The 27935-nt window shown below is 42.0% G+C and overlaps 2 protein-coding genes across 3 annotated transcripts in view; one reads left to right on the top strand and one right to left on the bottom strand.

The window, feature by feature from the left end:
- ANKRD45 (ankyrin repeat domain 45) overlaps positions 1 to 27935 on the bottom strand; it is a 40101-nt gene extending 12166 nt beyond the window's left edge. The window contains exons 1-3 of one of the 2 annotated variants that reach the window (XM_015245079.3): positions 27877 to 27935; positions 21141 to 21510; positions 5678 to 5845 (exon numbers count right to left, since the gene is read on the bottom strand). In XM_015245079.3, the coding sequence (XP_015100565.2) occupies positions 5678 to 5845; positions 21141 to 21510; positions 27877 to 27909 (571 nt within the window). In that variant the 5' untranslated portion in view covers positions 27910 to 27935. Of the gene's footprint in view, positions 1 to 5677; positions 5846 to 21140; positions 21511 to 22176; positions 22283 to 27876 lie in introns of those variants that run through there. The other variant, XM_072946087.1, reaches the window with a different exon arrangement.
- Positions 163 to 1782, top strand: TEX50 (testis expressed 50). The gene is made up of 2 exons (XM_015245069.3): positions 163 to 572; positions 1474 to 1782. The coding sequence occupies exons 1-2, from the start codon at positions 249 to 251 to the stop codon at positions 1744 to 1746; spliced, it is 597 nt and encodes a 198-aa protein (XP_015100555.1). The 5' UTR covers positions 163 to 248; the 3' UTR covers positions 1747 to 1782.

The raw sequence follows: 27935 nt of genomic DNA, 5'->3' as shown, positions 1-27935 counted from the left end.
AACACAAGTGATGATTGGCTAGGGGACATCTTTTACTTCCAATGTGGTTCTTTATGACATCACTGAATTCATCCCTGAATCACTATGACTGATGATGTCACAATGATCATCAGTGTATATATTGCTGGCTAGGAAAAGTACCTTAAGTGCCTTGACTAGGGCACCATATTAGCTAATATTCGGGGTGTTTCCGCTCTGTCTCTAACCAATTTTTTGACTACAATCTTTTTTCCAGTTGCGAAAGAAAGATGGTCAAGCAAGGACTATTCCTGATTTTTCCTCTGCTGTTTATCTGCTTATTCAGGGAGAGCATCTGCATTTGTGATGGTACTATCTGGACAAAGGTTGGATGGGAGATCTTTCCAGAAGAAATGCACTATCTGAAAGTTAAGCCTTCTCCGTCTCACTGTCTACCTTATCCTCTGGACAAACTATGCTGCAGTTTTGCTAATATGGATATATTTCAGGGTAGTTTACATCTTATTTCTATCTCAGCGCAAGCTCTCTTTTTAATCTTGTCTCTTTTGTCTGCGCATTACCTGTGGATGAAATGGAAGAAACACAAAAAAAAGGTGAATCGGTGATACAACTCGTAATAGCTATAAGAATATCAGAGAGTTAAAACATGAGGTTACCAGCTTCTTAGAGAAGGAACCATGTCTTATTCTTCTCTGTATCCTCCCCTTCTCCCACCATTCACCCCCGGCATAGAGCTCAGTGTCTCGAACCTATGAGATGCTTGACAAATGTGTATTGAATTAGAAAGTCCTTCAAATAATCTATTAGCTTAGACAGATTATTTCAGGTTACAAAACACATCAAGAAAGTAGTGAGCTGCAGTGAGTAGAATGCAGAGGAAAAGAAGTTATCTGTCTGGGCCCTTAGGTGAGTCACTGTGTCTTTCTCAGCTGCCTGATCCATAAAATGAAGGATCTGGAACAAGACATCTCATTAGATTCCTCCTCAATCTATTCAAGAAAGCCAAGTATGCAGAAGTTGGCAGATATGTTTTTAATGGGCTGTAAACTGAATTCTAATTTTAGGATAACTTTCTGGAAAATAGCACTCTTAAACTAATTTCCCACTTTGCCAACGACACCATATTTTGAGGCAATCTTAAAAGCTCATTGACCTCTACAACAATTAGATGTTTATAAAATGACTATGATTTTATCACATTACGTTTTAAGGCTGTTTAGTAAAGGCAAATATTTTACTAATAGTCAAATGTTCTAATCATAGAAAGTACCCGTTAAACGTTTGCTGATGGTGATGATGATACTATAATCTTATACGGGGGCATTTACAAAAGAGTATTTCTTCCGCATTTAGACCTTTCTTCTACAGTAACCTTTCTTCTTTATAAATAAGCAACGTGTAGTGTTTGGAGTTTAAGTGTATATATCTAGAAAACAAATTTAATTTGAACTACAGTAAGGAAAACACAATTATCATTCGTTTTTCTCTTTTTAGCTGAAGAAACAAACCTCAGACGCATTTGGCAATGTTCTAGAAAACCAGTCTCTGTATGACATTGACCAAATCCTTTGCAGACTGGTGGCCACAACATCAATGATGAACAAGTACCTGAATCAGGTGTCCCATTATCCTTCAGCTAAGAAAATCAAGCATCGAAAACTGAAGAAAAAGAAGACTGAAGGAGGACAACGAGCTAGAGGGTACTGGACATATCCTCATGCAAATATGGCTCAGCCCAATATGGAGACTACACAGGAAATCTATTGAGAGAACTCATGTAAGGATAAAAATGGTTCTCTGGGAGACTTTGTAATTTTCTGCCACATTTTTTACTGAAACTTTCCAACAAAGTCTGGGTTGAAAAGTTATTTCTATTCAGCTAAAATGGGGTCCAAAAGTAGTGGAGAAAAGACTGTATATTACCACTGCTTCATGTTTAAGCATTTTGTTCTTTTTAATGTGTTAGATTACTAATCATTAAGCAATCTGTAGAGTAGAATCTTGATTTAGTGTTTCAATAAATCTCTGATTTAAATAATATTTGTGATTTTTCTTAGTTTCCTGAGCAAATTTTATGGTCCAATGAGGCTTTAAACTTCCCATCTCAGATTATTAAAATAGTATGGAAATATTAAGGAATAGATTCATTTTTTAAAGTATAAATGTTTCTATTTTTAGTATAATAAATAAGAAATTAAGAATCAACATATTTTAATTTTCAAACTTTTGTTAAGATGCCTCAGTTTTTAAAAATACATCCACACTTTTATTGATCAGCCATCTCAATTTTTTAAAGTAAGGTTTCCATATTTTTCAAACAAAAATTGAGAGACTGGTCTGAGAACTAGAATTGATTTTATTAACAACATGTTTAAAAATCCCAGAAAAATACACCAGATCAGTAACATACCTTCCATCAATAAAAGGGGAAAAAACTTCTACAAGAACAATCCTTTGTAGAGTAACAGATGTTTTTGCAAGTAACTCAAAAGAACAGTGCCTGCCTTGGGTTATGATGGATCATGAAAAGTTTATTTATAGTTCCACTTTCCAGACTCCCTCCCTTCCTTCTACCTTTCCTTAACACAACCCTACTCCCACATTTCCATGAATGTTTATTCCTCACCTTCAGAGTTCTGAACTGTCAGCTAACTCCCTCCAAGGTAACACTGATATATATTCCTTTAATGGAGGACCCTTGAATACTTAAACTGTCTACAAACCTCAGAAACCCCCAAAAAATTATCTCAAATAGTGGCATTTTCAGTAGTATGGGTAAGTCTCTGGGGCCCTGAACCCCATAAATCTCTCCAGGTGATTCCTACTCTAGTCCCCCGAGCAAGAAAAGGAAGTAGTTTATATTCTTGTTAAATCTGAATTAAACAAACGTTAAATTTTATGTTGAATAGTCTGTGTTTTTGACACTACACAGCTACATTACCATGAAGCTCCAATCCTTAAAACTCCATCACTGATCTGGAAACAATAGTGGTTTATAGTATTATAGTCCTTTATCTTCATCACTAAGAAACGGTAGGTACAATTCCCCCAAGACTATAAGGACCCAAACTAAAAGGGTGGACACTGGGGAGAAGGAAATCAATACAATTCAACACCTATAAGCCCCAAACTTTCAGAAAAATTATAGCAAACTTTGTTCCTGGTTTTTTAAGTACCATGGGACACTTCAAAAATGGATTTTAAAGTATATAATGTAAATTTCATCTATAGTAACTATTCATGAGGGGATCAATTAAAGTCTTTGCTATTTTCTTTTTACTTATATATCTAATCATAAAATTGAAGGTACTGACAAATATTGTCCCTAGAAAACTTTTAGAACAATTGGACAATTACATATAAAATAATCCACAAAGTACAACTCATCTTATTCTTCCCAAATATGCTACCTTCCCTCAATTTCCTTATTTCTATTAGTTCTCCCAGTTCCCTTCTTCTCATTTTATGGATAAGCAAGCTCCTTATTGCTGTCATATGCATCTTTCTAAATATCACCTTCATCCTCTTCCTCTTCTACATAAAAACTTTCAATGGTTCCCAATGGCTACACAAATGAAATGAAAACACCATGGCCTGACATCTGAGGGTATAATCTGATAGTAATAATAGCAGCAGCACTTTTCAAGTGCTGATCACAGCTAAGTGCTGTGTATCATCTCACAACAACCGTCCAAGAGGTAGGAACTATGATCAAGGCCCCCTTTCCTGGAAATTAGGAATCAGGTATAAAGAATTTAAGTATCAATCCCACTTCTGGACATATATCCAGAGGGAACTCTAATTAGAAAAGATACATGCACCCCAATGTTCATAGCAGCACTACATTAATAGCCAAGACATGGAAGCAACCTAAATGTCCATCGACAGATGACTGGATAAAGAAGTTGTGGTATATTTATACAATGTAATATTACTCAGCCATAAAAAGAATAAAATAATTCCATTTGCAGCAACATGCATGGACCTGAAGACTGTCATACTAAATGAAGTTAAATCAGAAAAAGAAAGAAAAATACCATATGATATCACTCATGTGGAATATATATATAAAAAAAAGGACACTATGAACTCATCTACAAAACAGAAACATACTCCCAAACATAGTAAACAATATTATGGTTACCAAGGAAGGGGGTGGGAAGGGATAAATTTGGGAGCTTGAGATTTACAAATGTTAGCCTCTACATATAAAAATAGATTTTAAAAAAAGTTTCTGCTGTATAATAGCACAGGGAACTATGTTCAGTATCTTGTAATAACTTTTAATGAAAAAAATGTGAAAATGAATATATGTATGTATATGCATGACTGGGACATTGTGATGTACACTAGAAATTGACACTTAAGAATTTAAGTATCTTGTCCAAGGTCACACAGGTTTCAAGTGGAGATACTAGTATGTAAACTCAAGCAATCGGACTCAAGAGCACATGTACGTACTCCTTTATTACTCCTGCCCGCCTGGTCCTGCAGCCTACCTGTGTAAATTATGACTTGCTGTTCCAGTAAGACAATCGCATCACTGTATCCCCAACATATCATTTTCATTCCCAACTGTAAGATTTTGCTCACACCCTTTCCCTTTATATTGTGCATCCAAATCCCACCCATTCTTCAAGGCCCACCTCAACTCTAGCACACTCTGTCTTCCTGTTCTCCTGCCACCCCAAGGCAGGTCCCACCTGCTCTGCTCATTTTAACCCTTAAATATAGTCTTTCTGATATTGGTACTGAACTGTAGGATGCATCTATAGCTTATCATCCCCCACCTCACAAATGTCCAGAGGGCAAAAACAACCAGCTATACCACAACAATGCTGTGTTCTTAGTGGGCATTTAATAAATGCTTGCTAAAAACACAAACGCAGATAACCATGTGAAACGAATGTCACAAACTTCCTTAGTACTGGTTTTTTAACCAATGTTTGTACACATACAGAGTTGCACAGGTATATTTTCCTGAAATCTCTGAGCTCTGTTTTACAGGGCCGTGAAAATGATGCAAGAAAAATATTAATGAAACACAAAATAGTATATAGTTTATTGAGCTTGGACTGAAGCATAATATACATACAGAAAAGTGCAAATTTTATAAGCTCAATGAACTTTTCACAAATGAGCATACCATATAACCAACAAGCAGATCAAGAGAAAGGACATTATGGCCCAGAAGTCCCCCTCATGCCATAAAAATAACTGCTATTTTGACTTCTAACACCATAGATTAATTTTGCTTAGCAAACGACTTTAAATTATAATTATTTCTACCTGGGGAATCAAATATACTACTCAAATATGCCATTTTTAAAACATTTAAGGAATGATCCCTCTGCCTAGGTCTCTCATAAAATGGCCTTGAACATATATTATACATATATTCTTACAGTCAAGTATTGGTAAAATTGTTAGAAGTTGGTAAATCAACCAGCTTCTAGAATAGTTGCTATTAAGCACAACGTTTTAGGCCAATAGCAAAATAGCAAGAAGAAAAAAAAGGCATATTTCACATATTATCACCAATAATGACTATGGTTATAGCTACAGATAAAAAAACTTGACGGAAGATGAAAATGTTAATCACCTCTTTGCTCTGTTGAAGAAATGGCCTGTAACCCCATAACATAGGAGGAAAATCCATCAGTCGGTCAGTTTTCCACTACCTTGCAAGCTTCCTTACCTGCCCAGTTCAGGAATTCAACACACTCAGTCTGGGAGTACCGAGCAGCAACATCTCGAGCTCTTTCCTCCCGGAAGTTCAGAGCTTCTATGTCAACACCCAGTTCCACCAGCACTTTCAACGTTTCCAAACGACCCCAGGCTGCAGCACAGTGTAAAAGTGTGTAACCTGAGAGACAGAATGTAAATGGTCAGAGCAAGGTGATGACATTGTTTTAGGCTGTTTTATGGAGCAGAAGATCATCAGGGCCATCAAGCACTGAACAATGACCACGGGCTAGGCACTATCCTAAATGTCTGACATACAGGAAACTCATTTAGTTCATAAAAAGCCCTACAAGGCAGATCCATTATAATCTCCATTTCACAGATAAGGAAACTGAGGTCCAGAGAAGTTAAACTTGCTCAAGGAACACAGCCAGTGAATGATGGACACAAGATACCAACACAGGCAGTCTTCAGCATCTTCTAAGGCAGAAGGCAATCTCCAACAGTCATCTATTTTGGAACACAATCAGATCCATGACTTTAAGGGTTTTCACCAAACTCTAATCACTCTAACGTTATTGTTAACACAATCATACAAATTACTACAACTGCATATGCTTTGGGTTTGGAAATCAGTCATCTGAAATTCAAACTGAAATTATGACTTATCAAATTAGGAAGTTAGTTCTTAGAATTACTGAGGCAACTCCCATGAGGTATAATTGTAAAGGTGAAAAACATGGGTGACATCTTTAAAATTTTTTCAGATTGGTATTAAAGAATCAAGCCAGAAGTTCATTGTTGTAACTTACCCACAAGAATATACTTATGACTCACCTAATTGGCCAAGGAGGCATGTAGTATTATTACAAGAAGAGTTGAGCAAAAGAATTAACCAGCTTGTATTAAATCTATTAACTACCAGGCACTTCATAAGCTACTACGTCATTTAACCCTTCCAATAACCCTATGTGATAGTATTATTAGCCTCAGTAAAGGATACAGAGGAGGGTAAAGGTCAGAGACTATACCTTGCCCAAGGCTACACTGGCACTAAGTAGCCAAAGCCATATTCAAATCCTGGTCTGTTGCCAAATAAAAGGTTTATAAGGAAAAGGGAACAGCACCCAAATGTTTGCCACAGGCTAGAGAAGGGCAAGAGAAGAAATGATTCCTCCACTTCCTTCCAGAAACCTCTCCTGGGCTCCCTATCCACCACATCCCCACAATCCTGGGTCTGTCTGAGATCAAACTGTAACCTGCCTTTGTCTTGAGGATATCATAAATCATAATAAAGGGTTAATAAGGAATCAAAAAGAGCATGAAGAGAACTATTCAAGGATCAGCCCAAATTGGAATTACCTCCCTTCTTTGGCCCAAATTATTTTTTTTTAAATATCACAAGTGAGAAATTTCAGAACACTAAGAGAGACTGGCTCAAGAACAGTGTTGTGCCTTTCTCCTCTACAAAAAGGGGGGGGGGGCAAGAAATACCTAGATACCATCCTCATTGTTCCTGCCTTCTGGCTGAAGGTGGACATCATCAGTCAGACGAATGGCCCCGGGCCCCTGATCTGCTGGGAGAGGGAGACACTCTACAGACAAGACACTGCTATAGCATGAGCAAGAAGCCATTCCAAACAAGATGTTCTGGGTCCTCATACTGCTTTTCTCAAGGCCAGTGGTAACACCAAATTTTTTTTCCTATTTTTTAAGATACAGATAAAAAACAAGAAAATTAGATTTCTGGGCAGAGGGAGACTTTTACCAAGGAATTTGAAACTTCTGTATGTTTTTTTCCCTTGTGGGAGATGACATGTTTTCTAGAAGGAAACACACAGATCCTCATAGCACATTAACCCCAGAGCCTTCCCTGGAGAAGGAAAACATTTAATTAAGATGATTTCAAAAGCATCTAGACAAGAAGGGGATTTTCCTAAAGTTCTCCTGTAACACTGGCAATGGGCGTTGGACCCCAGGTGGGGGATACAGAAGGGTTACATGTTGGAAATCCCGACAGGAAGAAAGGGACCGTAAACGGAATTCTGAAAAACCGGGATTGTGTCCAAGAGAAAAATAATCTCTGTGTGGAAGACTATTGGTTACTAAATATAGAGAGTCAACTGAGCATGTAGTTCAGACTAAGGCAAAAGATCAGACAAGAAGATAAGGAATCTTTTCCTCCAAGCAAGACTGTTCTGTGTGCTTTACAAGAATCAACTCAATTTAATCCTCACTGTAATGTTATGATATAGGCACTAGCATTGTTCTCATTCATACGTAAGGAAACAAAAGCACAGGGATGATAAGGACTTTTCTCAAGGTTGCTACAAATTAATGAAAGTTATTGATAAGGTTAAAATCCCAAAACTGTGATGATGATAACTACAAAAAAGTAACAGGCCATGGAGCAAACTACTCGCCTCCATAGAGTATTTTTCACAACCTACCTACCACCAGCAGTGCCAGACTCTGAATTCCCCAAATCATGTTGTTTCATGCCTCTATAACCGTGACACGCCTTTTTTCTTGCTTGAAATAGTAATTACAGTAGCGAAATAAAATAATATCAGTATAAAGTTTATATTTACTTAGCATTTATACTGGTATTTTATAAAACTGAGTTCAGAATTCATTTTTTTAATTAGTGAAACTGCTTAATATACTTAAATACAAAAATATATAACCATAAAATATCAGACAAAATATAACTATTAAATATGAAGGTTAAGGATATACTGTCATTCTGTTAGCAATATAAATTGTCAGACAAAACTAATAAAAGTTAAAGATTAAAAAACACTGTAAAATGAAGAAACTGTAATTAATCATGAAAACTGCAAATGAAACATTTGATTTTTTAAGTGTGTCAGTGGTATCACCAGGGTATCTTTGTACAGATTTTTTCAGCTATTGAAGTTTTTCTCACTCAAAATTAGTTGGAAGTAGTTATAAACCAATACTAAATATTTTTCTTCACATTATCTCATCTCTAACTTGAAAAGAAAGAAATCTCTGAACAGCTTTTTGCTTTTTTGATAGAAGTGCAATCTTTTTTACTGCAAGTAAGCTATAATCTTTTTCCCCAAAGAAAACATTGCTGGTTCATATTTGTCTTTTTAAATTTCCTCATATACAGAGATTCCATTTCAGGTTCCTTATCCAATCTCAAAACTGTGAGATTCACATTCTACTTGTTTGGGTAGTTTCTGAACTTGAGAATTATTCTTGTAACAGAAATTTTGCAATACCACGATACAGATCATCTAAATTTGTAGACTTCAGTTCGTCTTTTTATACATACTGAGCAATTAAATTGAGACAGGAAGCAGGCAGGGCACAGCCATTCAAGGAATGATGCAGCAATTAACATCAAAATGGTGGAAGATTCAACCCCCAGGGGGCCTTGAGGCTCAAGATGGTGGGAGATCTGACTTCTAGTAGACCTTGAGCTTCATTATACGCTCATTGTAATATATCAGCATAAGTAACATGTCCACAGGCACCATGACAGCTCCAAGGCTCACCATAGGTCAACCAGTGGGCAGTGGCCAACATCCTGGGAATCCCAGCCCCTTCCCCAGGGTAGTTAAAGTGGTCCTCCCACTTGTTAGCATATGAAGCTACTGAGCCCATAAAAACTGGCAACACGGTGCCTCGGGGCCACCTCTCATTCTCTTCTCTTTGGAGATGGCCTCACTCTGTCTATGGAGTGTGTAACTACTTTTACCCTAACCTGAGCACCCAACCCCCACACCTTGTGGCCTTTCTCTTGCCTTTTGAAACAGCCTACACTCTATGCAGTATGTATCTCTCTAAATAAATTTAACTTAACTCAACTGTGGCTCGCTCTTGAATTCCTTCCTGTGTGAAGTCAAGGACCCACACTTGGCAGGGCGCATCCCAGGGGCTCAACCAAGACCTGGGACACGGTCCTCCTCACGCCCCACATACGTTTTTTCCTGCATCAAAATCATTGATACTGTTCTTAATCCATAAATGACTCTAATTTTATATTTTTAAAAATACCAAATAAAACTATTGTACCCATAAAAAGGCCAGTATTTCATTACCTAAACTAGTGGATAAGTATACCAGATAACAATATTGTAACACTAATATTGTAACACAATATTACAACACAATATTGTAACACAATATTGTAACACTGATAACACTGTGGTTACTATACTGCCTGCAATGCCCTAAACTTCCACCTTTGTCTGGCAAACTCTTGGTCATTATTCAAGATTCATTATAACATTGCCTCCTCTGTGAAACCTTCCCTGACCATGGCCAGCACTTTTAGGTAAAGTTGACTAATCACTCCTCTGAGCTAACACTGTATCTTGTCCCATATATATTAATTCGCTATTCACACATCTGCTAAACTGTGAACTTGTCCAAGGTTATTGAATTCATTCATCTTTCTATCCCCATTTCCCAGAACAAGGCCTGGCTATTCCTCCACCCTTAATAAACATCTACTGATTGTTATGGGAAGACAGAGTTTAAAATGGTAATTAGTTCTGATCACGCCTGTTTGAGTATGGCCAGGCTGAGAGACCAAAGCCTCGCCAGAACCAGAGGAGGTTCCGTCATTAATAATCTGCAGACTGCACGGGCCTGTCCTCGGCTCAGTCAGAAACAAAGGCACTTCCCAATAGGCCAGAAGTCAGTAATACAGAGAGCTGAGGCTTTAAGAACTGTTTACCCTCCTTCCTTTGGATCAAAAAGTGTCCTATTCTCCAGTATTTAAAAGGACAGGAAATCCTGAATGCAAACGTGACCCATCAATCCCCTGGAAAATCATTCTCCTTCCTTTACATCTCTGAGTATCACCAATAGGTAAATGGCATATTTCATCTTACTTTACAGAGACATCTACCTACAGTTCTTCACCCAAAAGTCTCTTAATTTTAGGCCAATGGCTTCTTAGGCTCCCAAAACCAGTAGTGTTCACATACACACACACAATGTCTATTATTCAGCCTTAAAAACAAAGAAGAAAATTCTGTCATTTGTGACAACATGGATGAAACTGAAGGGCATCATGCTAAGCAAAATAAGCCAGACAGAGAAAGACAAGTACCGCACGGTACCACTTATATGTGGAATCTAAAAATAAAAATAAAAAGTTGAACTCAGAGTAGAAAAGTGGTTACCAGTGTGAAGGAAAAGCCCAGCTGGGCTAACAAGCTAAGTCACAAATCTAAGTGCAACAAGTGTCGGATTACTGATCTGAGTTCTGCTGGGCTAACTCATAAATCTGAAGTTTAGTGTCAGTCTATTGGGCTAACGAGCTCAGTCACAAATCTAAGTGTGATAAGTGTCGGTTTACTGATATAAGTTCTGCCGGGCTAACTTGTAAATCTAAAGTTTAGTGTCAGTTTACTGGGCTAACAAGCTAACTCGTAAATCCAAGCTCAACAAGTGTCAGTAACGTGATCTGTTCCAAATTGATAAGCTCCAGTGTACTGATTCCTTGCTTTTTGTTGTTTGAACCTTATTGGCTAATAGCCCCATACTTGTAATTAACCCTATAAAACCTCATGTGCACGTCTTGGAGGTGCTCAGAGCTTCGGAGCAGAAGCCCCTCTGAGCCCGCCGGCGTAATAAATCTGAGTACTCCAACCCTCCGAGTGGTGCTTGTTTCTTGGCTGGCCTGTCATTTCCGTAACATTTCTGGAGGCCCCAGCGAGATACAACCACGCCGGCCCCTTGAGCCGCTGGACTGGTGGCTCCGGCCGACCGGGGGACGGGACTCCGGCAGCGAACGAGGTGGCGCCACCCGACGGTATTCCGGGTTCTCTTTCGTGACGGCAACTCGGCCCCCCGGGTGACTGGGCTACAACCAGAGCCAGACTCCGTGGAGGGACGGACAGACTCACCAGGTGGCCGTCCGGACAAGGTAGGATCCCCCGGGAGGAATCAGGTCCTGTCCCATTGGACAGAAGAGGAGGCTGATCCCCTCCTACAGGCTCTCCGTCTGATGGTAACTCAGACGGGGAAATCAGGAATCAGGTCAGGAATCAGGTCCTGTCCCAGTGGACAAAAGAGGAGGCTGATCCCCTCCTACAGGAAATAGGATATTGGTATTGGTGGGAGAAATGTTGTTAACCTCTGTGTGTGTGTGTGTGTGTGAGTGAATGAGCGGCCTGTGAAGCATGCGATCAGGCTCGAGTTTGTAGCTCCACGGCATTCTGCTACGGAGTTCGAGTGAGTCCCAACCTGCGGTTCCGTGGTGACCTCATACGGCTCAGGGCGGTATCGGTCCCTCAGGGTCCCGATCGGAGTCAGCGGCTTATACTGACCCGCCAAAGCTAAGAGGCACCTTCGTCCCCGCGAGGGGAGCGGCCAGGCGGACGCAACGAAAACCCTCCCTTGTCTTGTCTGCGACACCGGCACAGGGTGGCTACACTGGGAGGGAAAAGGACATAGCCAATGAGTCAACGCCCCTGTGCCCTTGGAGACTAGGATGCTATTTCTTTGAGAAAGTCTCCTACCTGACTCTGTCACAGAACACCCGAGACTTATTGTTCCCCTACTGAACTGACCCAAGTAGTGCCCCTTTTGCCTAGCCCCAGACACCCAGGACGTAAGTTTAGAAGACAAATTCCTTCAGGACCGGGCTTGCCCAGCCCTGGAGGTCCCTTTTCTAGTCCATTTGTTTTGCCATCTGCCGTCAGTCCCACGCCCCTGATACGTTAGTTCAGAATATAGAGAGGATTTAATGAAAAAAGTCCCTGAAACTGCTTGAGGCCTTGAGATCCAGAGACATCAGCTGAGACTGGAACCCAGAGTCCCTGACCAAGTTAGCCTTAAAACAACTCATAGACCCAACAAGAGAGCAGTCTCTCTGGGAACTCCGGTGTTTTGAAGAGTAAAAAAGAAAAAGATATAAAGGCTACCTTCCCAAACATCTAAAGCAACAGAACTATTATCCTTAAATATCTAAAAAAATGGGAGGCTCTAAGTCAAAACCCACCACTCTAGACTGCATGATTAAGAATTTCAAAAAGGGGTTCTCAGGAGACTATGAAATTCAAATGACCCCTGACAGGCTGCGCACTTTGTGTGAGCTTAAATGGACTGCCTTTGGAGTCGGGTGGCCCTCAGGAGGAACTCTGGACCTAGCAACAGTGCGAGCAGTCTATCAAATAATCACTGGAACCCCAGGCCACCCAGATCAATTCCCTTACATTGACTCCTGGCTGAATATCGCCCAGACTCTACCCCCATGGATTCGGTTTTGCTCGAATGGACCTGGGCAATGCAAGATATTAGCAGCTCAGCCAGTCCAAGCCAAAAAGACAAAAAAAAACCCGATTTTCCAGGGAGACGCAGAAGACGAGATATGCCTGCCCCCTCCATATGCCCCCAAGGCACAAACACCTCCAGTCCCATTGGAGACACCACCACCCTCTGTGTCACCACCTCCCCAACCTGAGGACCCAGAGGCAGAACTCAGCCCCCAGCCTGAGCCGGTAGGAAGGAGACTCCGCTCAGCACAAGCCGTGAAGCCAGCACCACCGGCCCTCCAAATGCCGCTGCGGGAGACACAAGGGCCACAACAAGTTGGGGAAGACGGGACTGTTCAGCCTGGGCACCCCGTACTCTACTACCAACCCTTTAGCACCACAGACCTTCTCAATTGGCGCCATCACACTCCTTCCTACTCTGAAAAGCCACAGGCTATGATTGACCTCATAGAGTCTATCTTCCATTCTCACCGGCCCACCTGGGAAGATGTCTGCCAGCTGCTTCTGACTCTTTTCAATACAGAGGAGAGGAGACGCATTCTCACTGAAGCACGAAAATGGCTGCAGGGCCGAGCCCCTGGGGACACAATGGATGTTGAGGCGTGGGCCATGACACGTGCCCCTGACACCAGACCAGATTGGGACTTTAACACTCAAAAAGAAAGAGAAGCACTACGTGAGTACCGGGAGGCCATCCTACAAGGGCTAAAAGCAGGAGCCAAGAAGCCAACTAACATGTCTAAAACGACCACAGTGACCCAGAGGCCAGACGAAACCCCCACTGACTTCTATGAGAGACTGTGTGAAGCATTCCGAGTCTACACTCCTTTTGATCCTGAGGCCCAAGAAAACCAACGGATGGTCAACGCTGCCTTCGTAGCCCAATCATACCCAGATATACGCCGGAAACTCCAAAAACTGGATGGATTCGCAGGGATAAACGCTACACAGCTGCTGGAAGTAGCAAACAAAGTTTTTGTGAACCGAAAACGGGAAGCCCAACGAGAAGCAGACCAGCGAATGAAGCAGAAAGCCGCGCTCCTTACAACAGCCCTGGGGAAAACAGGCTTCAGCCAGAATCCTGCACCACCCCGGAAGAGGGGACCCCAACCATGGATGCCCCTGGGCCGAGACCAGTGTGCATACTGCCGGGAGACTGGGCACTGGAAGAACGAGTGCCCAAACAGAAAGGATGAAAAGAGAGCACTCCCTAAAAGGCCTACTTATCAGCTGGAGCCACCAGCCAGTAATCACATCGGACTGGCTGGGGTTAACTCAGAATAGGAGAGACCGGGCTCCCTGCCCCTGGGCCCCCGGGAGCCCAAGGTCAAGATGTTTATAGGGGGCCAACCAATGACTTTTATGGTAGACACAGGAGCAGAGTATTCTGTGGTGACCCAACCTGTAGCCCCCCTGACCAAAAAAAAGGCGACTATTATTGGGGCTACTGGGGACTCAACTGCCCGCCATTTCTGCCAACCACGATCCTGTCAAGTAGGGGGCCATCTAGTGACACATGAATTTTTATATTTGCCTGAATGCCCAATACCATTGCTTGGAAGAGACCTTCTGTCTAAATTGGGGGCACAAATTACCTTTGTCCCCGGGAAACAGGCACATCTGACCCTACAGGGAGAGTCTATGATTCTAGCCATCTCAGTTCCCCGAGAAGAAGAGTGGCGTCTGTATGAGAGCAGAGAACTCCAGGAAAATCCTTGCAAACTCCTGGAAGAGTTTCCATTAGTCTGGGCTGAAAATGGACCACCAGGCTTGGCACATAATCAGGCACCACTGGTGATTGACCTCAAACCTGGAGCCAGCCCAGTCAGACAAAAGCAATATCCCATGCCTCGAGAGGCCCACCTAGGAATCCAAAAGCATATACAGCGCCTCAGACAAGAGGGAATCCTAACTGAGTGCAGATCTCCCTGGAACACACCGTTGCTCCCAGTGAAGAAAGCAAAAGGAACAGATTATAGGCCAGTGCAGGACTTACGAAAAGTAAATAAAGTAGTCACTACAATACATTCAGCAGTGCCAAATCCATACACTCTTCTGGGCCTCATTCCGGCAGATGCCAAATGGTTTACATGCCTAGACCTTAAAGATGCTTTCTTCTGTCTTCGACTCTCACCTGTGAGCCAGCCCATATTCGCATTTGAATGGGAGGATCCCCATACAGGAGGAAAAACTCAACTGACATGGACACGTCTCCCCCAAGGCTTTAAAAACTCGCCCACCTTGTTCGGAGAGGCACTAGCCGCAGACCTTGTAAAATTCCCTGGGGAAACATTGAACTGTACTCTGCTCCAGTATGTGGATGACTTGCTGTTAGCCAGCCCCAGTGAAGAGGACTGTTGGAAAAGAACTCGAGCCCTCCTAGGGTTACTCCAAACAACTGGGTACAAGGTCTCATGGAAAAAGGCCCAGATCTGCAAAAAGACAGTCAAATACTTGGGATTTATTATCTCAGAGGGACACCGAGCCCTAGGACCAGAACAAAAACAAGTTATTTGTGCCATACCCAGACCGGAAACAAAAAGGAAACTGAGAGAGTTCCTGGGCACAGCTGGGTTTTGCCGGATCTGGATCCCCGGATTTTCAAGAATAGCCAAGCCCCTCTACGAAGCAACTGCTGGATCAGGAAAAGAAACCCTCAAATGGGAAACTAAACAAGAAAATGCCTTTAGGCAATTAAAGGAACTACTAACCCAAGCCCCAGCACTAGGCTTACCAGATGTAACACGAGAGTTTAATCTGTTTGTACATGAAAGAGACCAAACTGCTCTTGGAGTCCTAACTCAGAATGTGGGGCCATGGCAGCGCCCTGTGGCTTATTTATCTAAAAGACTGGACCCTGTAGCATCAGGATGGCCACCCTGTTTACGGGCCCTCGCTGCCACAGCCCTCCTGGTCAATGAGGCAGACAAACTCACACTGGGACAGACTTTAAATGTAAAAGTGCCCCATTCTGTGGTGGCCCTAATAAATGGCCCAGGTTACAAATGGATAACTAACACAAGGATGACCCACTACCAGGGGCTTCTATGTGAAAATCCAAGAGTCCGTCTAGAGACTGTACAAACCTTAAACCCAGCCACATATTTGCCTGAAGGGGAAGGGCAGCCTGACCACAACTGCGAAGAAATCATTGAAGAGGTGTATGCAAGCAGGCCTGATCTAACCGACAAGCCCCTGCAAAACCCAGACCTGGAACTTTTCACAGACGGCAGCAGTTACATGCAAGATGGACAACGGCGAGCAGGTTATGCTGTAACAACAACCCGAGAGGTAATAAAGACAGAGTCCCTTCCCCCAGGATGGTCTGCTCAGCGAGCAGAGATCTGGGCACTGGTCCAGGCACTAAGGGAAGGGAAAGGAAAACGAGTCAATATATACACTGATTCCAAATATGCATTTGCAACCTTACATGTACATGGAGCCATCTATAAGGAGAGAGGACTTTTGACTGCTGGGGGAAAAGAAATCAAAAACAAAGAAAAAATTTTACAATTACTGGAGACAGTATGGGATCCAAAGGAAGTGGCCGTTATTCACTGTAAGGGACATCAAAGAGGAAATGACCCTGTGAGCCAGGGGAACAGGCTAGCTGATCAAAAGGCAAGAAAAGCAGCCGCCTGGGAACACTCAGTAATTAAAGTTATGGCAGCGCCAGAGCTACCCACTGCCCCAGAATATAGTCATGATGAAAACAAGTGGACACAGGCTGAACGAGGAGAGAAAAGAAAGGACGGATGGTGGATCATGACGGATGAAAGGGTTTTCATCCCAGAACGACTAGCTTATCGTTTAGTCCAACAACAGCACGAAGCCACACATATGGGAAAAACAGCTTTAGAGGCCCTCTTAAAGCGATATTTCCTAATTTCTCGTCTCCCTACTCTATGTGCATCAGTTTCCCAACGCTGCTTGCTCTGTGCACAAAACAATCCAAAACAAGGGCTCACTGGGCCAATGGGAATACAACGATGTGGATTGGCTCCCTTTGAAGATTTAAAAGTGGACTTTACTAAACTTGGGCCCAGTAAGGGATATAAGTACCTGCTGGTTTTTGTCTACACCTTCACAGGGTGGGTAGAGGCCTACCCCACCAGGACAGAGAAAGCAAGGGAAGTGACAAAGGCTCTTCTCAGGGATGTTATCCCTCGATTTGGAATGCCTACCTCCATCGGGTCTGACAATGGACCCGCCTTTGTGTCAGAAATTGTACAACAAGTGGCAAAGACACTAAACATCCGCTGGAACCTACACACAGCATACCGGCCTCAAAGCTCAGGGAAAGTAGAACGAATGAACAGAACTCTAAAACAAATTATAGCTAAAATCAGCCAAGAAACCCAGCTTCCCTGGGTGGACATTCTACCCCTGGCTCTGTTGCAAATTAGATGCACCCCAAGATTTAATATTGGGTACTCTCCCTTTGAAATCCTCTATGGGCGACCGCCACCTTTAGTCAGGATAAGAAACCCCACCCCAGAAATAGGAAATCTAGGGCTCCACCAACAACTGTTGGGACTAGGAAAAGTACTACGAGAAGTTTGGGGTTGGGTGATAGAGAAAACCCCCATTTCATTAGGGGTTCAAGTGCATCCCCATAAACCAGGTGACCAGGTATGGGTGAAGGATTGGAAAAAGGAACCTCTCAAACCAACATGGAAGGGACCATATTTAGTGGTATTAACTACTCCTACAGCTGTTAAAGTTGCAGGAATCGTCCCTTGGATCCACCACTCCAGAGTCAAGAGAGCAACTACACCTCAGACAGAGGGTCCCTGGAAAATTGAGAGTGTCCCGGGAGACCCGCTCAAGATCAAGATCAAGAGGGACCAGAAAAGGATCGACGAGCCCTGCTCTAGCCACACCCGGAAGCTGGCTAGTCAACGCACGGCCGAAGCCTGAGGATCGACGAGCCCTGCTCTAGCCACACCCGGAAGCTGGCTAGTCAACGCACGGCCGAAGCTTGAGGAAAGCCCAACGCAGCTGTTAAATATATTTCTTTTGTGCTCCCTTGCCTCTTTCCTTGTTTTCTATACCAGTCTGCGTACTAGCAGTGGGGCTAGCTAGCGCCACCCCACCTGACTGGAACATAGGCCATAAAATCCTGATAGCTATTTTATATCTTCTTATAATTAGTGCCATCACCGCAACATCATGTCTAAGATAATCATAAGGCTGATGTTACTAATGCTAATGTCCTCACTCTCCTTGGCTGTACAGTGCACCTGCATGGAACCGGGTGACAGGTGGTCCATATACCGGCCTGTATTTTCAGCTTATACTTATCAGCCGAGTCAATGCTATGACTCCGCTTCAGAGTGCACATATCAGGGAAAATCCTACTGGATTGGCACAATTAAGGCTTATTATGTATCTAGCATCAAATGCTATGGCACACCCGGCAAGCTGGTGCGCTGGACCAAGCAAACACATTATGGGATGAGTGATGGAGGGGGCGTACAGGACCAGGCACGCCGGCAAGCAGTCCAACAAGCAGTCCAGAGGCAACACCGGAAGTTATTACCTACCCGGAAGCCAATAAAACTTCCATCTTTAGCCGAGCCTCGGGATCTGGATCCACAAATAAATGGGCTGTTAGCCGCAGTCCATGGGATTCTCAATCATTCCAATCCAGACCTGGCTAAAGATTGCTGGCTATGCTTGCGTCCTGGCCCCATCCAGCACCTGGCTTTACCTCTGACAAACCTCACTAAGACTTTCACCACAACTCATAGCGATGCCGTTTCTACCACTAGGAGTTCCAGGCTGAACTGGGTACAGCTCGCCTACAAGGCACCAAAATGTTATTTCAACAATGGAACTAATCCTTTAGAGGGCAATCTAACTATAAATCAATGTATTAAAATCTCTCACTGTATGGGTCTAGGGTGCCAACCCACACAAATATGGTGTTCTAATAACGGGACTTATTTTGTATGTGGTGAATTTGCCTACCGGTGCCTCCCTGCCAGATGGGCAGGGTTATGTGCTTTGGCTTATCTCACTCCCCGAATGGACATTATGCCTAATAATCAAAGTTTGCCCATCCCTGTCATAACTCACCAGCATCCACGGAGAATAAAACGAGCTATACAATTGATCCCCTTGCTAGTGGGGCTCGGAGTGGCAACAGGGGTAGGCACAGGAATCGGGGGCATCGCCTCTTCCTCTTATTACTATTATCAGCTTACAGGTGAATTCAGCCACGATCTCCAACAAATAACAGAAACCCTGGGAACTCTGCAAAATCAGATTGACTCTCTCGCCGAGGTGGTCTTACAAAACAGGAGGGGTCTGGACTTACTCACGGCCAAAGAGGGGGGACTATGCCTCTTTCTAAATAAAGAGTGTTGTTTTTATGCCAATCAATCAGAAATTGTCAGAGGGATGGTTCAAGAGTTACAAGACCGAGTGGAAAAAAGAAAACATATTTTAGATAAGAGCCCATGAACAGGTCCCTGGGGCTGGACCTCCTGGCTGGCACCGTTCATAGGTCCCTTACTCCTGATTTTTGCAGTTCTGCTGTTTGGGCCCTGTGTCCTAAACTTCCTGACCCGCTTTGTCAGTGAGCGGATAGAGGCTATAAAACTTCAGATGTTAGCCTCCAATTATGAGCCCCTGCAACAGGTAAATGATGATGCTTACTCCAACAAGGGTTGTGAAAGCATCAAGAGGGGGGAATGTGAAGGAAAAGCCCAGCTGGGCTAACAAGCTAAGTCACAAATCTAAGTGCAACAAGTGTCGGATTACTGATCTGAGTTCTGCTGGGCTAACTCATAAATCTGAAGTTTAGTGTCAGTCTATTGGGCTAACGAGCTCAGTCACAAATCTAAGTGTGATAAGTGTCGGTTTACTGATATAAGTTCTGCCGGGCTAACTTGTAAATCTAAAGTTTAGTGTCAGTTTACTGGGCTAACAAGCTAACTCGTAAATCCAAGCTCAACAAGTGTCAGTAACGTGATCTGTTCCAAATTGATAAGCTCCAGTGTACTGATTCCTTGCTTTTTGTTGTTTGAACCTTATTGGCTAATAGCCCCATACTTGTAATTAACCCTATAAAACCTCATGTGCACGTCTTGGAGGTGCTCAGAGCTTCGGAGCAGAAGCCCCTCTGAGCCCGCCGGCGTAATAAATCTGAGTACTCCAACCCTCCGAGTGGTGCTTGTTTCTTGGCTGGCCTGTCATTTCCGTAACACCAGGAGCTAAGGGGTGGGGGAAATACGGAAAGATTGGTAAAAGGGTTAACAAATTTTCAGTTATAAAATGAATAAGGTCTGAGGACCTAATGTATAACGTGGTCACTACAGTTGATAACTATATTTTATAACTGAAATTTGCTTAGAGTAGAACTTAAATGTTCGCACAAAACAAAAACAAAAAACCTTGATTTGATCTGTTCTCTCAGGTGAAAAAGCTCATGGGAACTAAATCAATACCAACCAAACAAGAAACTTACTGGTAAACTTTAATGTAAGTCATTATTTTATGATGATTAAAATGATAATTGCCAAGTTGACTAGTATAATTAGGTTGACCAGTTCATGCACACTTTCCATTATAATAGGCCTAGAATTTCCCAAATCATCAAGTCCTGGTTCCTTTTAATCTACCAGTTCTCTCAATCTCTCTCTCCTCCAATATTTTACTATAAGCAGCAAGAATAAAGCAGGATGCACTTTCCCTTTCTGCTGAAGATCATTGTTTTATTTTCTACAATGACCATGTTTATATTTGCAATCTGAAAAAAAAAACTGAATTTAAAGAGCTAATTAGATAATAACTGCAAAAACTTATAAATCTTCAAAGGAAAGAGATAATATTATTGAGTACTTACTGTATACCAACTTATATGTGCCAAGTACTGTGGTAAGATATTTATATTTATTATCTTATTTAATCCTCATAGCCTATAAGGAAAATACAATTATTATTCCCATTTTGCAGATGAAGAAACAGAGACATAAAAAAGATTAGGTAATTTGTCCAAATCACACAGCTAATAAATAGTGAATTCTGTGTTCTTAACTACTATGCTATACTATAGCAACATGCATGTACACACTCATGTATATGTATGCATTCATAAACTATGCAAACTATAAAGGAGGCACATCAAGTTTATCCAAATTTAAAGACAGTACAGAGCATCTTTATGTAGTCATAAGTAATACTAATGAAGAAAAAAAGACAAAATACCTCTGGCGGTTTTTTCATTCAGATTCACACCATATTTTGCCAAAGCTCTAATCACATCACTTTGCCCAGCCATGCAAGCTGCATACAACAAATTTCTTCCAACGATGTCTTCCTGCAAGAGCAGCTGCATGGCCTGTTCATGGTGAGGGTTCTCAGGATCCTCAAAAATTTTCTGCAAACCTTCTACATCCCCTGTGAGAGCAGGCTGTAAGAGGGGATTAACGGTGCCAGTTTCCTCTGGCTCCCTGGCTTCTTCATCTTCTTCTTCATCAACTTCTTCTTCCTCTTCTTCTTCTTGTGAGAAAAATATTGATTTTTCTGAACTCTCTGACTCTGGGGGTCCTTCTGACTCCATTAATTCCAAAAATACCTGGAACAAAAAAAAAGTAATAGAAATCTTCTCAAACAAATCAGTATTTATTTTATCAGGCAACTGACAATATGAATGAAATGAAAATACTTGGCTGGTTGAAAATAGTTATAAAATAAGAGACTTCATCTATTCTATCAATAAAGTTTATTGTGCACCAATACACTGCCTGAATATACACTAAAATGCTGAATGTGTGATGTAAACAGTAAATTCAATAGGAACAGGAGGAGAAAGAGATCAATGTGGGTGAGATTCATTAGGAAAAGACTGAAAGAGAATGTAAAAGGGACTCGTCTGCCTAAACAAGAGTCCATGCAGGGGAGAAATGAGAAATACAGTTGAACCACTGGAGCCAGATTATTAAGACCTTAAAAATTAGGCACTGACATTTAGACAGAATTCATTTACTCAGTACTGCACACTGAAAGCCTACTAACATACTAAGTGCTTTGTAGGCACTACGTAAATTAGAAAGAAGAATCAAATTTATTTCCTGCCCTCAACAACTTACTACTTCAGAGGAGAAAATATGACATGCACAAAAAAAGTGCAATAAAAGATGACAAGTGCTAAGTATCATAAGAGATGAGGTGCTACGGGAGTTTAGAAGGGATGAGATTAATTACAGGTAGAATTAATCAAGGAAGTCTTAATACTACTCACTCTGGCAGGACACATATTAAATTGGGAATGACTGAGAAAGGAGTAGCATGGTCCCCTCATGTGTATAAAAACGTTTGCAGCATCACTGTTTGTAACACCAAAAATCCTGAGCAAGAAAAAACCAAAAACAAAAACAATGCCTGTGAACAGGAGCATAAACTGTGGCAAATTCACACAAAATAGTACACAGTAGTTAAAATGAAGAAATTACAGTGATATACTATGTGGTAGGAAGCTTCTGACATGGCTCCCATGACCCTACCCTTGGAAATGGATCTGCTCCAGTTCAACTTCCAGAGGCCTGTGGTCCAGGCCACACCTTGACTGTAGCCTCATCAGAGACCCTGAAGTTAAAGATCTAGCTAAGCTGTGCCCTGCTTCCTGACTCAGACAAACTTTGAGACAATGAACGTGTGCTATTTTAAGCTACCAAGTTTGAGGATAATTTGTTGCACAGCAATACATAATTAAGGCACAACAACAATATGAATGAATCTTAGCCATAAATTAGCTGAAAAAAAAAGTAAATCCAAAAGATTATATCTATCAAGATATATTTTTGTAAAGTTCAAAGCAATTAAAATTAAAATAGACATCTTAGGAATAGAAGTAGATGCAATAACACTATTTTTAAAAGAAGAAAAGCAAGATTGAACACAAGATTCAGGATAGTGTTGAGGGGAGGGTGAGGGGAGGGTGAGGGAAGATGAAGGAAATGGGATAAAGAGAATCACACATTTAGTAAAGAATATGATATTTAAGCTGCTATAAAGAATGGGCAGGACTTGGTCATTCAGATGTCAGAAGGAAGGGAAATCTAGTTAGAATAACATCTGTATCTACTATAGCCCTACATTAATCTCTACCTTCACTAAATGCATATAATATTTGTAATCTGTTGAAGCTAGGAATGCTTTGGCTGCAAATCACAGAAAAATAATAAGACTGACTTTTTAAAATAGATTATTACCTCACAAAACAGGAAATTTAAAGGTGGAGATGGTACAGCAGCTCAAAAATAGAGATCTGAGCTCTTTCTGTTCCATCATTGTGTGTTAAGACTTTCAACATCATGGCTGTTGCCTAATGGTGACAAGATGGTTGTCATAATTCCTATCATCCTGTCAGCATTTACGCCAGTAAAAAGGGGAAATCCCTCAGAGGATACTAGTGGCATCCAACCTTTCTGAGAGGAAAGCAAAACAAAGTCTTTCCTAACAAGGCCCGACAAACTTCCAGTTACACCTCAAAGGCCAGATTGTGCCCTTTATGTAAGAGAAGCAAAAAAAAGGGAAGTTTCTCCATGTTCCTGCCTCTATAACAGAAGTAAGCAAGGTGGATGAGGCTAGGAATGGGAGTTGAATTAGCCAATCAACCATGACTCCACTGTAAGATTTGGTCCAACTCATCTGAGATGGTTTCATTCAATTCGTTCATTTTACAGAATAAATATACAGGAAACTTGTAATCCTTTTGAGTGCCTGATATCCAACTCTCCACCCTCCAACCCCACCCCCCGACACACATGCTTCCTTGAAGAATCTCAATCTCCATCTTAGCGAATTATTCTAATGGAAGATAAACCTAACTTCCCACTCTCCATCTCAGCACAAGCTTGGGGGCAGGCACATAAGTCATGCTCAGCTAATCAGCTACTCGGTCCTAGGATTTTGACTCTTTTTTTATGTTGCTGTTCATCTTTGCATTATTCTTTTTATTAACATATAACATTGCATTAGTTTAGGGTGTACAACAGAATGACCTGATATATGCATATATTGCAAAATGATTACCACAGTAAGTTTAATATCCAACACCTCGTATAGTTACACATTTTTCTGGTGATGAAAACTTTTAAGATCTTAGCAACTTTCAAATACAATACAGCTTTGTATTCCATTCAATATACTACTGTAAACTATAGTCACTATGCTTATAGTACATGCTCAGGACATATTTATCTTATAACTGAAAGTTTGTACCTTTTGACCACCTTCACTTATTTTACCCACCCCCTACCTCTGCCTCTGCCAATTACCAATCTGTTCTCTGCATCTATGAGTTCGTTTTTTTTTTAGCTTCTACATGCAAGTAACCGGGATCTTGACTCTTGAACATGGGACACAAGGACATGAGGGAAGTTGAAAGTCATTCATCACCAGTGACAGCAACAGTACACTAATCAAACTTTCTGCTGTGAGAACATGCTGTGGTTCTTGTGGTCTGACCCTCCAGAGTTCCCTTGGTTTCTGCTCATCCAGCCTGCCTGATCACATGGGCCCCTGGTAAGTATAGTACTTAGACATAGTTTTTCTCAAAGTCTAATCTCCCCTTCTTTAGGAATAAAATCCCATCCTCTTCTCTCAACCACACTTAAAAAAATTTTTTTTTAATTTCAAACCACGAAACTAATTTATGAGACAAAACTAACAGAAACCACACTTTTTTTTAAACCAAAATTTATATTGGAATACAACTATTTCCCAGTCTCTCTTCTATATGGTACAGCCATATCTTCAAGTAGTTGACAATAGGATGTAAGTAGATACATAGTATGCAACGTCTAGAAAAGTATCATTCCTTCTCACCGGATTGCAAGCATGATAACTGGAGCTTGCACAGCTAACTCAGACCATGAGGTGGATGTCCTGTCCAAATACATATATATTATTTCTATTATAATATATAGTATACAGTAGTTTATATCATGTTTCAATTATATATGTAAAATATATAACATCTGTTAATAAAGTAACAATTAATTGTTCACTTGTAATGGACACTTTTATCCTGGGCACATTGCAGTTGAAGGAGGATTAATAAAAAAATGGCTGCACTTAGGCTAACAGATTGCTTATTCTTATGCTTGCCCTTAAAACGGTCAACTGACCTGACTGACTGGTTGTTATTCACAGTTTCAGGCCCATTGTTAAAACTAAAGCAAATGATCTTACTGTTTCTACTTTATTCCAGGAATTGAAAGCAATAATCAAACTTGGTCTCTGAGTCCTTTTCCAAGGAGAAGGTCGCAGGACTGTAACCTTAAAAAATAGCCTGAATTACCAAGAAGACCACACCTTGAGTGCTTATGAGATAAAGAGATCTAACCGCTGGCCTCTACAGAATTGGTCGCCTGGAGGCATCATGTTGCCATTCTAAGTTTTCTGATGAGAAAATGATTCTGTTGCTTGTTGTCAATGCTTTATTGTTTGAGCTGTATAACCACCCCACCCCATCCCTAAGGTGGGTTCACAGCTTTGAAGGCACTAGCCTGCTGTGAGTCCCCTTTGCCCGGCAAAGCAATAAAATTGCCTCTCTAAGCTCCAAGACCTTGTCTCTGGGTTATTTGACTCATCGGGGACGAGGGCCGATCTTTCAGCAACACATTTATTAGTACATTTGTATATATATAATTAAATAAAATATTATTTGTCCTTACAAAATCCCATTCTATTTTTTACATTTCTGGGGTGGGGAGGTTGAGGTGATTGATTGACTGATTGATTGATTTTACTGGAGGTACTGGGGATTGAACCCAGGACCCTGTGCATGCTAAGCACACACTCTACCACTGAGCTATATACCCTCTCTGCCAATCTATTTTTTTTTAATTAAAGCATACTTCATTTACAGTGTTGTGTTAATTTCTGGTATACAGCACAGTGATTCAGTTATATACATATATACATACACATATAGATTCCTTTTCATATTTTTTTATTATAGGCCATTAGAAGGTATTGAATATAGTCCCCTGTGCTATACAGTAGGACCTTATTGTTTCTTTAATTGAAGTACAATTTATTTACAATGTTGTATGAGTTTCTGGTGTACACCATAATGATTCAGTTATATACATTATTTTTCATTATAGTTTATTACAAGCCATTAAATACAGTTCCTGGTGCTATACAGTAGGGCCTTGTTGTTTATCTATTTTATATATAGTAGTATCTGCAAATCCCAAACTCCCGATTTATCCGTCCTCACCCCTTCCCCTCCCTGGTAACCATAAGTTTGTTTTCTATGCCTGTGAGTCTGTTCCAGGATCGATAATTTTTAAGAGTGTAACAAAGTCCTGAGACCAAAAAGTTTGAGGACCACTGCTTTAGAACATATATGTGACCTAGCAGCAGCAGACAGTCTTGCAGAGGAGGTTTGCCCAGATCTGGCTGCTGTGGCAAGGTGAGGAAGCTCTGTAGGGAAGGAGGGCAGCCGGGCAAACCACCCCCACCAGGGAGGAAGGGAAGTCACAGCAAGAGCTCAGTGTAACCGAGTGAGACAGGGAGCACCAGAGCCAGGGAGAGCTACTAAGCCCTGACCAAACCAGGAGAGAAGTGCTCACAAGGGACCTGAGCTCAGACATGGCAAAGGGACCCCAGACACTTCCCCACAGATCTCGTGAGCCACCCAAACATATCCACATACCAAGACACCATCTCAAGGAGACAATCGGGGAGAATTTATCTGAGAACTTCAATGTCTTTATATGAGAAATTAAACATTTGACAAGGAAGCCATTTACAGATTAAATTTAAAACCAACTTAACATTATTTTTTCCTAATAACAACTGAGTGCTCATGAAAGAACCTACATCAGTCACAAAAATAAATTACATTTTCTTTGCCTGGAAAAGTTGTAACACGGATCGAAATTGCAACCCACTACACACAACCGAAAGTTCACAGAGAATATGAGCATGGAGAAGGGAGAGAGGAGGGCTGGAATGCTGAAGGCATAATGGCTTACTGGACTATGGGTCAGAAGGCCCATGCTTTAGTCCTGATTCTGGTATTTATTAATTATGAGACTTTTCCGAACTCACTCTCCTCATTTGTGAAATGAGAGCAGCACCTGCTCTGCCTTACTGAATTAGAGGAGGAAAACAAGTCTGTAAATTTTTCCTTTCAACTATAAAGCGTGAGCTCTTTTGAGGCTGCTAAGGCACTAGTCTCAGACAATCTCCTAAGTCCCTACCCCATCGGTGTCACAGTCTGGTGGGAAAGACACAAGTAAATCAGCAATGACAGAATGAGATGAGGGACAGAATGCAGGTAAGGAAAGGGTGCTTGGAGCGTAAAAAGGTTGGACCTCTAAATTAGACTCCGAGTGCCGAGGTCCTGGAAAGGCTTCCCAGGAGAGGTTGACACTTCAGTACCAAAGAGCAGGAGTTTTAAAAAGAGGAGAAAAGGGCAATCCAGGCAATGGGATTAGCATACACAATGGGCAAGGAGGCAGACAAGCCGGCCTTAAGTTGCGGTAGAGGAATAGAGCTGAAGGGCCTTTTAAGCCAACTGAATTTTTTCTTCAAAAAATGTCGTCCCTTGAGGATTTTAAGTCCCAGCTTTAGCAGAAGGCCTCAAAGGGCAGCCCTGGGCTCTCCAGGGTTAAACAATAGGAAGGCCCGAGGGAGTGGATACAGAGGGTGGCAGCCCCGCCTCGAGAACAGGGAGGCCGGGCCCAGGGTGCAGCGGTCACTACTGGGCACGAGAGTCGGCCTTTCGGCCTGAAGCCGAGGAACTGGCCGCGGGGCGGGACCGGCTACGCAAAGCTCGGACGAAGGCAAAGCCTGGGGACGCCGCGGTTGAAGCCCATTCCCTGCCAGCCCCTGCCGAGCAGCCTGGCGGGGAGTGCCCATTTTCCCCCATGCTCACTGCTGCGCCCACCCCCGGCCCTGGGCCCAGGAACCCGGGACTCACCGCTCTCCGGGACCGGCCTTCTGCGGTTACCATGGTGACGGCGCACGCCGCGCGCAGCA

The sequence above is a fragment of the Vicugna pacos genome, chromosome 21 (genome assembly GCF_048564905.1).
Source record: "Vicugna pacos chromosome 21, VicPac4, whole genome shotgun sequence".
NCBI lineage: Eukaryota > Metazoa > Chordata > Mammalia > Artiodactyla > Camelidae > Vicugna > Vicugna pacos.
Note: the sequence above shows the minus strand (reverse complement) of the source record. Positions and strands in the feature narration are given on the sequence as shown.

Coding starts and splice junctions, on each gene's coding strand:
- TEX50 (XM_015245069.3), top strand. CDS start 249: ATGGTCAAGCAAGGACTATTCCTGATTTTTCCTCTGCTGTTTATCTGC. Junction 573..1,473: donor GGAAGAAACACAAAAAAAAG/GTGAATCGGTGA, acceptor TTCTCTTTTTAG/CTGAAGAAACAAACCTCAGA.